The 12811-nt window shown below is 33.2% G+C and overlaps 1 protein-coding gene across 16 annotated transcripts in view; it reads left to right on the forward strand.

Annotated features, from left to right (window-relative positions):
- Positions 1–12811, forward strand: part of ANKRD12 (ankyrin repeat domain 12) — a 123843-nt gene that overhangs the window by 50453 nt on the left and 60579 nt on the right. For 9 of the 16 annotated variants that reach the window (XM_048218629.2, XM_044382843.3, XM_044382842.3 and 6 more), the window contains exons 4-6: positions 2750–2818; positions 6847–6993; positions 10331–10531. In XM_048218629.2, the coding sequence (XP_048074586.1) occupies positions 2750–2818; positions 6847–6993; positions 10331–10531 (417 nt within the window). The remainder of the gene's footprint in view (positions 1–2749; positions 2819–6846; positions 6994–10330; positions 10532–12811) is intronic. The other 7 variants (XM_048218627.2, XM_048218631.2, XM_044382844.3 and 4 more) reach the window with 1 other exon arrangement.

Here is a 12811-nt window from a genome sequence, read left to right on the forward strand (position 1 = left end):
GTTAACTACGTTTAGCTGGGCTTATTGTCACCCTAATCAAAATTGGAGTATTTCTACTAACAAGGAGAGGATGAATATCGAGTAGGCATCTTACAATACTGACGCTGTATGTAGTTTTTAGTACGGTAATTAATAACTGAAAATTGCTTTTATCTATAATAGCTATTATTGTTTCTTACCTAAGTTATCTTTATTCCTGCATTGTCAATCAAAAAAAATCATACTTTTCTTTTCTAGTCTAATGGCATTCAAGGGAAAGCCACAATCCCTTGATAGGAAAGTACCAAACAACTCTCTTGAGGGTACACAAGAGTCTCTTGTTGGCCTTCAGACTAAATTTGTGATTATTTTTTTTATGAATAATGCCATCACAAGCATCTTTGCCGATTGTATTTTTATTATACCCTGAATTCTTTCTTATTCATTCCCAGGATGGGGTTACATGATTAGGGGTTCAATATGTCTATGATGTTTCTCCAAAATAATTATATAGAGGTACAAAGCCACCAGCGGTGTATGAATGTTCTTGAACCTCAAATAACATTGGGGCACATGTTTTTCTTTAGGTTTGATAGATCTAATGTTCTATAGAGGTAAACCAGTGGTACTTCATCATTTTAGTTTGTATGTTATTTAAATAAGTAGAAAGATACAGTGTCCTTCACTTTTTAAAATACTTGTTTTCTCTTCATAAGCATTATTTATTTACTAATTTTTTTTCTTTTGGCATGTATAGATAATGCAGCATGAGAAAATCCAAAGAGGCACAGTGTGATCTGTTCCCAGAGTCCATGGTGGCAGTTGTGAGCATGTTCACATGTGTTAAACTAAATCTTCTCTGCCATCCAGCCTTAGCAGTTCTAGTTTCCTGATGCCATTGAAGGATTTACCCTGTTTAATAGGACTCAAACAATTGTGGAGAGAGGAACTTTTTAAAAAAGAAAACGAATATTTTTCTGGTAACTACGTTGAAGTAGCAGATAAAACCAGTGCTTTGCTTAATAAGGAAGATCACCTTTTGATGATTTTCATGGAGATTATTTATTACAGATTTTCTCTTGTTCCTCCCCCATCTTTAAAACTTTTACTTTAAAAATTTTCAAACATGCAGTGCAAACCTTTTTAATCATTCTTGATTTTTTTTCACTTATTCTCTTGCAGCCTAAAACACAATATTAAAAAGATGGCTTTTAAAATACAAATATTATTTGTCTTGCCTTCTGCAGAGAACATATCAGGGAGAGAGAATTGCTCTGCTTAGCACTCAGTGTTTTACAAAAACCTTATAGGGAGCACTGGCCTCAGTATAGCACAGAGGGAAAAGTGGGCGAGTCAAGGGACCAGATATGGAAGCTTTTAATTCAGCTCCTGAATTAAATCTTAATAGAATAGTCATTCAAATGCATCAAATATAAACATACTTGAGTAAAAGCCAAAGGGTATATGGAGTCAGGGTGGATTAATTTACTACCAAACGAAGATTTGAATAAACTGTTATACCACTTCCTTATATTAATGAATGTAATTTAAAGTTCAGTTTAATAGTTATGCTGTAATATGTCACAATAAGATGATCTTCTTTCAGTAATCCATTCGATTTGTTGGCACAACTTATTGGTTACTGCTTTTTCTTTCCTTTGCAGTATTTGGGGGCCATTTTTGTTTGTCTTTAAATGAAATGTCAGATATTCATCATGGAATTTTTCTGGTTGCTAACTTAATGTGTTCAGTTTTGAAATATAAGTGTTCATTGAAAGCCTTGTCATTGAATCCATTTACCCACTTGGTTTAGAATTGGCCTAAATGTTATTATTTTATCAGTTATTTCCCTTTCAGTTGAGTGAGCCTTCTCATCACTAAACTTTCAGGCTTATCTTTAAAAGTTTCAAGTACTATGTTTTATTTGTTCTCCTAAATTGATTTCTTTTTTTTTTCAACACTTGTTTCTTTATACCTAACTGAACTCATGAATAATATCTATAATAATGATCCCAGAAAGAAAAGTGTATGTCAATAAGTTGAGTATATGAAGATCAAAATAATATTGTGTTAAAACAGCATATTGTTTACAAGTAAATATATCTGCTTTGCCATACTGCCAAAAGTCAATTGGAAATATTTTTATTTGTCATAAATTGTTAGGCAGAATTCCATATTCTTAGGTGATAAACTTTGTTCTGATTTTAGGCTGCTTTCTTTCTAAGAGGTCTTACATAGTGGCTATTGCAGTAACTCATACCACTCAAAATGTATATAATTTATAGAAAGGTCTGTGGTCTAAAATGATACTGCTGTCCAAAGTGTTCATTGTCTTCTGAGTAGTTTGGCATTCGTAGAACAAAAAGGGTTATTCAAGTCCTTTATTCAGGTTTTCTAAAGACAAATTCTAAACAGAAAAACAGTAATAGAGTACTGCCTCTTTTATTATACTCAGAGATTGAAAAAATACATAGCCTCAAAGGAGATATCTATTAATAAGCAGCATCAGTAATATCTGTTATTGCAAACTGCATGGTTGACTTTCTCAACTTTAATGTTCCAGTTGAAGAAACCGAAATCTTAGCCAGACTGAAATCTTCAGCCAAACCTGTGTTTTAAATGTGCTTTTGGCTTTACTTTAAAAATAATCTTTTGGAAAAACAATAATAGATCATTGACTAGTGATCTTTTGAAAAATGTTGGTTTGTTGAATTCTGCATTTCCCTTCGTGTGCTTTTTTTCTTTTCTCCTGTCTCTTCTCATTCTGTAGATTCAGATCCAGGACATACAAGTGAAAATTGGGGGGAGAGACTTATATCTTCTTACAGGACATACTCAGGTAATTAGATTATCAGGGGCATCTGTTCAGCCAGTGGTTTCTTTCAGATTTACAAGTAATTATTGTACTATAAATAACTTTCTTTCAAACCAGTATATAGAGATCTTTGGTTAAATAAGTGAACTTACACCGAGTGACACTGAATTTTCCAGTTTTTGTTTGAGGTATCTAGTGCATCGTAACCAACACATGCTGTGTATGAACATTATAAGCAGGACTACTGTGTACCGCCACTTAGTAGTTGTATAACACAACGTGGGGGCCACCATTCACATAGAAAACAATATAAAAGTCAGCCCCATGGCAGTGCAGCAGCCCCTGTGGGAAGATACCCAGGTCCTTGATCTCTTTTGCTCTATACTCTTCACAAGATATACCAAGTGTACTGGTCTTCATAGACCGTGTACTCTTCCACTTGAATCATACAGTATTTTTTTAAATTTTTTTTTAAATTTTTGGTTGAAATATCTTTAGTCTGTTGACTTTGCTGCCCTTGTTGAATTTAACAGTGGATTAAAACACCAGCTTTCCTGGAGAAATGCCATTACCATTAACTGTTGAAACAGCTCTGTTTGGCTATGGCTCCACATATTATGCTTCTAATTGCTCCAGATAGAATACAGAAGAATTTATATCAGTTCTATCTAGTATTTGAAAACTAATTAGTTAAGTGTTTTGATTATCCTTTTTAAAAAAAAAAGGTTTACATTTTTATCTTGTTGTAATGTAAAATATTATTTAGTCCCCGGGTAGCCAAGTGTTCAGCTTTCAGCATGACATTTAGATATAAAAACTTCAAAGAAACCTTCTGTTTTGGGTATATTTTTTATTACTTTATAAATTTGTAGGGTTTGGGCGAGGGTGGTATAGAGCCAAATTATTATTATTAAAATTATCCTGAAAGCTATTTATTGAGCTGATAAGTTTGTAGTATTTGGTTATCAAAATTTGGCGGTGAAGGACATGTTTACAATCAGCATTAAATTTAAAAGGCCTACACTTACTGTGGAATTAGGTGTACTTTTCTAAACCAGTACTCCCCACAGCCCGGGTGTACCCGAAAGAGCTATAGGGGATGAAACCATCTATGATCTGAGTATCAGGGTTGGAAATAAAAAAATACAAGCACCTAACTTTTAGAGATATGTGTAGATGCTTTAGAACTGGAGAGCAATGGCAGCATTTTTTCTCAGAATTGAAATATACACATTCCAATTGAGTTATAGCTCCATTGCTCTGTTCCTTCCACAATGACTGCTTTGTGGGAAAGTATCATATTCTTTAGTTTCTGAGACACTGATTGGATTATGAACCGGTTCCCCAAGAAAAAAATTTTGTCTCTTCTCCTTAATATACTTTACACTTAATTGAGATGTGACAGTGTTGACCTTTCTGTTTATTCCAACAAGTCCTGAGAAGAAAGCATTAATTTTCACAGTTACAAGACTGAGACATCTCTATATTTCTAAAGTTCCTCTGAACCTTGAAAATAAAGAATGTTGGATTGCTGAAAATCCATTTCTCTGTTTTTGTTTAGTCTTAAGTAAAGCACTTGGATTTTTCTTTAAAAATCTCTTGAGTGGCTCAGTGGAATTTCAAGTCTATAGGAGACTGTACTAAATGAGCACATGTGTCCGTACTCCTACGTTTAAATTTTAAAATTCTGACCCATTATTTGGACAAAGTATTTTAGTTATACTTGAGAAACATGAGACTTTTTCAAATTTATATGATCATTTTTTATTTATGACAGGTCAGGAAACAAGTTCTTCACAAAATAGATCCCAGATAGTCCAAGTTTCGTTGAATGCTTTAAACTTGAAAAAGCATACTTTGGAACATACTAATCTAACAAAATTCCAAAGAATGGTATATAGTTACCTTTAACATAGCTACCAGCATCTGTTTTCTACCTTCTTTTCCTATCTCATGTAAAGCATGAACTCAGCCAAATGACTAAGGTAACTCAGTTTAAAGAAAAAAAGAGTTCAGATTAGATGCTAGTATCTAATTTGAATTTTTTGCTTGAATATTTGGAATATGTACAATTATATTCTTTTCCAAAATATAATCATTGTGTCTTTGATCATTTGGCAGCTAGAATGCTAAAATGAATTTATAAGTATCTCACTTCTTCCTGTCAACTGAGTATGTATCACTTTAGAGCATATTCTTTTTAAAACATTGCATGGAAATGCCATTAGAAAAGCAGAAAATCCATTATTTTGCAAATACAAAATTTTCCCCAAAATTTTAGAAAATATTTTAAGGGTAGATTCTATGTATATTTTCTTCATTTTGTTTCCTCTGATTATTAGATTTTACTTCTTTTTTAAAAAATTCTACTTTTTATAAAATTTTTATATTTAAATATTTTAATTTGAGTTAAGTACATTCATTATACTTAAGGATTTGTTATCTAGATGGAAAATCATTAAAACAATTCAGTTCCTTATTAAATATGAGAAAACCAAAGCATACAGAACATTATTAGAAGAAAGTAAATGTTTCAGGAAAAAAATGGGCTTCTCTGAAAAACCTGTTAAGGACTTTTAATTAACAAATTTAGTAAGGTGAAACACTGTGCTGAAACTGGATTTATACTAAATCAGGCCATTAATGATAATGAAATGAGAAATATGAAAATAAAATATTGAACTTGTAAAGGCTGACTTAAGTAAATCTTGAAGTTTTTTGTATTTGTTATGTAAAATATCAATACAGTGGACATTTTGAAGCTTTGGAAGTTTTGAGTGTGATTTGTGGGCAGCAAAATTTAAATATTCTGATCTCTTAATTTTTCTAGGCCATTAGGATGCCAGCCATCATATCCTAATTAAGTGGTGCACTGCAAGAATTACTACTTTAAGTTCTTACGCCTTAAATAATAATATTTAAATAATATCAAACTATTACTGGTTTCTTGAAACTTGCTAGATTAATAAATGCTTATTATCTCCTAGAGTAGTCTATTCGCTGGCCACATCTGCCTTAAAAAACCACAGTATTGACTACCAAGCCTTCCCTTCTTCCATTTTTGCTATGTTTTACACTTATTTTTAAAATTTATTTATTTATCTTTGTAGCCTGTCTTTGCAGGGACCCTCAAGCCCAGATCAGTAAATCTCAGATATTTGTATAGGATTTCCCAAGAAATAGATGCCTAGACAGTTAACAAGCATACCCTCTGCATTAGCTCTCACCTGAATTATCTCCCAGAGAAGTCCTACAAGATAGATACCCGTATCTCTTTGATTTACAGAATTCAGTTCCATATGAAATTCCTGGAACTTGATGGGGAATGCTGGCTGTATTGCCAAAAGATTTCCCAAATAGCTCAACCTAGGAGCTGGCTTTTTGATGTATCAAATCTCTTTGAAAAAAATCCTTAAACATTTTGGATCTTTGCAGAATCTCTGTTAAAGACCCCTACCTACACACACACGGAATCTTTAATTTGCTCAGTTTTAGCTTTGATTAATAACATTCCATGTTCAGCTATCCAGTGTCTGGAATAAAGTGATCCTTTGCTTTTTTACAATAATTACTTTATGTGTTAAGACTTGTCTTAAAAACTACCTTGTTAGAAGATTGTACAAATCATCAGTGGAATTAGGGAAATAATTTGAAGGAACATTGCTATAAGGGCTTAGTAATAATTAAGAATAAAATTATAATGAATGAAAAGTTTTAAAGATAAAAGACTAAGGAATGTTTGAAATATTATTGAAGAAGTTAAAATTTAAAAGAACAAATCATTAAAATACAAATTTTACTAGGAATGAATTTCCAAATGTTCTTAATTTTCAGAAAACAGTAGCATTAATAATATATTTTTTTCAAAGCATTCAGGAAGAAAATTGCTTATACATTGAAAGTCTAGTGCTCTTTTGTGAACATTTTGCTAGTCTGTATATTACACATTTCTCATATAGGTGTATAGCATCTGGGTTTTTTTTAAAGTTTTCTTATGTTTTGCTTTTCAGTGCTTACATTTGTTTCAAATTCTTACATATTAATAATTCCAGAGAAAGAAGGTCCAGAAAAGAAGAAAACAAAAAAGGAAGCTGGAAATAAGAAGTCCACACCAGTTAGCATTCTTTTTGGTTATCCACTCTCTGAGAGGAAGCAGATGGCACTTCTTATGCAGATGACAGCAAGAGACAACAGTCCAGGTGACACCATCTTTGAGTACATGTGTATTCTTAGTTTTACTCAGACTCTCTACCCTTATCTTAACAGTTAACTACTTTAAACTCTTAATTTTAATTTTTTTCTTGGATTTAATAAAAATTTCTTATAACATGTTTGTAATTTTACATTTATTTGCATGGTAATTGTCTATCTTGTGTATCTTCCGCCAGATCTATACAAGAGCAGGGATCTTTGCATTTAGTGGACATTCAGTAAATATTTGTCAACTAAAATGGGTAATTTAGAAATGGTCAGTCACCTTGAGAAATTCATCGTAGCACTGTGTGCTTTCACCTTACTAAAGAATCTTTTCCCACCGTCTCTGTAAAGCTGCTTAAGTTTGCTAGCATGCTGCTGATAAACTGGTAATCTTATCACATGAGTACTTTCAGAAGCAATAGTGTAATCCATGTTTTTTTGTTTGAGATCGAAATTATTTTAAAAGGAAAAATGTCTGCAGCATACTATGTAAATTTATCTCGTATTTTATTGCACCTTCCAATTAAGGTGGTGTACTACATGTTTGGGGGGGAGTTATTCCTATACTGTGCCCTCCAAAAATAATGGACGGGTTTCAGCAGAACCAAAACAACAACGGAACAAACCACCCAACCTGCTAATTAATTAAAAGGAGCTATAAAAATGTAGATAAAATCCAGGTAGCTGGGCTGAGATGGTAATTACTATTGAGTATTGAAGGCATTCTGGCAACAATACAAAAAAATTTTAAGTTTTACAGTTCTTATTTACTGATAAAGTAAATCAGTTTATCTAAAGGGAAAAAAAATCCTTTTGACTCTGAATTCAAGGCATCTTTATATAAGATTTTGGGTAATGTAATAGACCCTGTTGAAATGCGTTGAAAAGGATAGTTTCTCTACTGAAGTTTTCTTATATTGGCTCTTTTTTTAAAAAAAACTGTGACAACATGGTAAAATTCTTTGAGTTTCTCTTATATTATATTTCCATCAAATCATGGTATGTCTGATATCTTTTACTAATAAACACATTTTAGGGCTTCCTGCTTTTTTAAGTAAGAGCGTGTTATTTGGCGTTATTCTCCTACCTTTCCACCCCCAATTTCTGAAAGACTGTAACCAAATGAAAGATACATTGTTAAAACTTTAAATGTTTCTATAAAATGTTGACCTTGTGTCAGATTTAATAGAAGACTTTTATTTTTTTAGCTTCTTAATTCTTCTGAGAGGGTAAGCATGTGTGAGCCGGGGTTGGGGGTGGGGAGCGGGCAGAGAGAAAAAGAGAGAATCTTAAGCAGGTTCCATGCCCAGCGATAGGCTTGATTCATGACCCTGAGATCATGACCTGAGCTGAAATCCAGAGTCAGACTCTTAACCAACTGAGCCACCCAGGCACCCGGAGAAGACTTTTACTTTTAAAAACTCATTTTCTTATAGACTGTGGACTCTGGGAAACAAACTGAGGGCTTCAGAGGGGAGGGGAGGTGGGGGACTGGGATAGGCCGGTGATGGGTATTAAGGAGGGCACATATTGCATGGTGCACTGGGTATAAACTCTACCCCCAACATGGGGCTTGAGCTCACAACCCCAAGATCAAGACTCACATGATCCACTGATTGAGCCAGCAGGCCCCCTGTGTTGTTTGTGTTTAAAATACAGATAAGATCACACTATAATGCAATTGATTCTTTTCATTTAAGGATTTTTAGCCAATTTTATTATATGTAGAACTAGAGTGGAAAGCTTTTTGAAATACAGAGCTGTTTGCTAAAATATAAACATACTTGCAGTTTAGGGTTCATTATTTTATCCATTACACAGTTAATTTTGCATGTTTATGTTATGTTTACCCTGATTGCCATCATGGATAATACTATTGTTTTATGTATGAGAATAATACTATTATTTTATATATGAGAATATTGAAATGGCTAATAAAATTTTACATGAATTAATTCCTTGCAAGTTGTATGAAATAAAATGTTTCATTTTTAAGAAGTTGAACAGCTAATTTTCTTAATAAATAATTTGACTATAAAGATCATAGTAATATTCATGGGGCGCCTGGGTGGCTCAGTCGGTTAATTGTGTGACTTCAGCTCAGGTCATGATCTCAGGTCCTGGGATCAAGCCCCGTGTCAGTCTCCACACTCAGCAGGGAGCCTGGTTCTCCCTCTGCCCCTCCCCCTTCTCGTGCTCTCTCTCAAATAAATAAATAAATAAGATCTTTAAAAAAAAAAAAAGATGATAGTAAAATTCATTTATTCATGCATGAGTACCACCATGTCCCAAGAAGTCTTCTAAACAATTGAGAAACAGTAATGAATAAGGTAGACAGTTGTCCTAGCTCCTATGGAGTTGTACCTTATAGAAGTACAGATAGAAAACTGTTACTGATGGAATGTACTTTAAAATCCAAAATGTAAATTTTAAACTTTTTTCTTATTGAGGAAGGAATGATAGTACTTTAGTACTCTAATCATGTCAGTTTGCAAGAAAATTATATGGTGCTGGAAATTTACTTTCCATAGACTTTTTTTCTCGTAGAACAGTTGCTTCCTTTAAATAGCTATAAATTTTCAGAATTAATTATTAACACTATACATATGTCTGGAATCCCTAACAGATTAAGAAACCTATTTTGTGGTTGGTTCCCCCCGCCCCCAGTAGTTCTGAAATTGGGACAAGCGGGAAAACTTTGGGCATCATCTTGTTCAATTTTTTTGTTTTTGGTATGGAAACTGGAACAGAAAATCAAAGGATGAGAATCAAAGCAAAGCAAATTTTTTTCTCTTTTATCAGCCCCCTTTTTAAAGGCCTTCCCAGACTATCCTTATTTCTTATACATCTTAAGCTTCATTTTTATGCTAAAATCATCCATGACCTCAATTTGCACTTAATATCAGCATAGAACTCTAATACTTTGTCTGAGTTAGAAGTGTGAACTCTAGCCTTCGATGTCATTTCGTCTAGGTGTTGGACTAATAGAATAACATGCCATGAAAAATATGTTGGCTTTTTTGTAGTTTATCAAATTATTCATTGAGCAAACACTTTTAGGGCACATACTTGATGCTTTGTTATCACTTTCAGCCAATTTTATGAATTGACAGAATAAAGCATTTTTTCTGAATTTGCTTATGCAGTATTTGATAACCCTAAAGGAAGACCTACTCCATGTATTTGGTTAAATTATTAATATATCATCTAAACCAAGTTTTGGAGTGTTAGGGTGAGAAGATATTCCCCCATTCCAGGAAATTGCACATTACAAACCTTTCAATGAACATACAAAATATTTAGCCTTAGAACTTTTGTTAATTTCCTTTTTTCTTACAGATTCCACACCAAATCATCCATCACAAACAACACCAGCCCAGAAGAAAACTCCCAGTTCCTCATCTCGACAAAAAGATAAAGTTAATAAAAGAAATGAACGTGGTGAAACTCCTTTACACATGGCAGCTATTCGAGGAGATGTGAAACAAGTCAAAGAATTAATAAGTTTAGGGGCAAATGTGAATGTGAAAGATTTTGCAGGTAAGATTAGTAATTAAAGACTAATGCTCAGGAACTAAAATTTATCATCTAGACAGATTCTTGTTACAATATAATCTGTAGTCCTATATTCCTCTTGCTGAAACAAAAGTGTTCTAAAAGTGTACTTTATTACAAAATTCTTTCAGACTGTGTATATAAAACCTTGATTCACTGCTGCAATTCCAAGTCAAGAACTACTCAAATTTTTAAATATTAGACTTCTATTTCAGTTGACATATTACTGTAAAGTTCTTTATCCCATTTAGGTTCTATTCTAGATGAATTAGAGTTATGTAATGTTTTCAAAGTGTTAATTCATTCATAAGTCTTTCAAGAACATTATTCACTTGAGCATGAGGACTTTAAGAGAGCATGGTGGTGTTTCATTTTAATAACTCAAATACCATACCAGTACATTCTTACTATAAAGAATTAAACAGTAAAAGCATGCAGGGAACAATATAGAGATTCCCTTTAGTTGCACATACTACAATACAGTTTCTTTTTTTGCCACAGAACCGTTGCTAACAGTTTGGAAGTTATCCTTTCTGTGCATTTTTATAATATATATAAAATGAACATTTATTCGTATATCGGCTTTTTAGAAAAATTAAATCATCCCATCTATATTATCAGTCTGTAGTTCTACAACCTGCCTTTTTTACTTAATCCCTTACAGATATTTCTGTCACAATGTATAGGTAGTTCTGTTTTATTCATTTTAGCAGCTGAATACTATTCCACAGTATACATTCCATGGACAATACTTAGTGAACATTTGTATAGAAAGAAGTGTATAGGGGCACCTGGATGGCTCAGATGGTTAAGCGTCTGCCTTCAACTCAGGTCATGATCTCCATGTCCTGGGATCGAGTCCCACGTCATTGGGCTCCTGGCTCAGCAGGGAGTCTATTTGCTTCTCCTTCTGCCTCTCCCTCTACTCCTGCTGTCTCTCTTCAAATGAATAAATAAAATCCTTGAGAAAAAAAAAAGTGTATAGTTACAGAAGGATTTCAGAATTTTAGAATGGAAACTTTTAAGGGGATGCATATTTAAAATTTTTGTAAATACAGTCAAGTGGCCCTCCAAAAGAAACTTTTATCAGTTTACACTACCATCAAGAGTAGGTTAAAGAGCCCTTTTCCTCACATCTTCACTAAAACTGGATATTATCAATTTAATTATTAACAATCTGACAAATGAAAAAAAGACCTTATTTGGATTTTCTTAATTAATAGTGACAGTGAATATTTTTTCTAGTGAATACTAAAATTTATGTGTATATTGTGACTTGCCAGATGGAGTCTTTTGCCCATTTGTCTTATGGCAGTATTATTATGTGTAAAAGCCCTTTGTGTAGGTTTTAATTCTCTATCAGATATGTAAAGGTTTTCATTGTGGCTTTGTTTGAATTTTCACTTCAATGTTTATTATACTAAAGTTTTAATTTTTTATGTAATACCAGTTAATCTTTTTGTTTGTGGGTTCTATGATGTTTTTTTAAGGAGGCCTTCTTTGTTCCTGTATTATAAAATCATACCCATTTTCTCATTTCCAAACTTTGTTTTTGTTTTGCTTTTACATGGAACTCTGTTAGAATACACCTGAAATTTATTTCTCTATTTGTTGTGAGTGGAAAAGAGACAATGAACAGGGTCTACTTTAAAGAATGAAACTTAAAATGCATAGCATCCATTCTGGAAGAAAATTTGGTATTATAGAAACCAAAAAGTACTTTGATCTAACAATTCCACTTCTAAAGACTTACCTTAAATATCTAGTAATGGCTGTGCATAAAGATTTAGTTGTAAGGATATTTGTTGCAGCATGGTTTTTAATATTTTAAAAATTAGACATAACCTGGGGCACCTGGGTGGCTCAGTTGGTTAAGTGTCTGCCTATGGATCAGGTCATTGATTGCCGTATCAGGCTCCCTGCTCCATGGGGAGCCTGCTTCTCCCTTCCCCCTCACCCCACCGTTCCCCCTGCTTATGCGCTCTCTGTCTCTCAAATAAATAAATAAAATCTTGAAAAAAAATTAGAAATAATCTAAATGCCCAGTAATAGGATCTTCCTTAAATAAATTACGGTATATCAATCAGTGTTATACTGTGTTGTAGAAAATTGTAATGACATAGGAAATTATTTCCACTGCAGTAAGTAGAAGAGGGTTAAACAACTTTCCCAGTTTCATTTTAAAATTATAAATCTAGGGGTGCCTAGGTGGCTCAGTCAGTTAAGTGTCCAGCTCCCGATCTCAGCTCAGGTCTTGGTCCTCAG

Source organism: Ursus arctos, unplaced genomic scaffold (genome assembly GCF_023065955.2).
Source record: "Ursus arctos isolate Adak ecotype North America unplaced genomic scaffold, UrsArc2.0 scaffold_17, whole genome shotgun sequence".
Lineage (NCBI taxonomy): Eukaryota > Metazoa > Chordata > Mammalia > Carnivora > Ursidae > Ursus > Ursus arctos.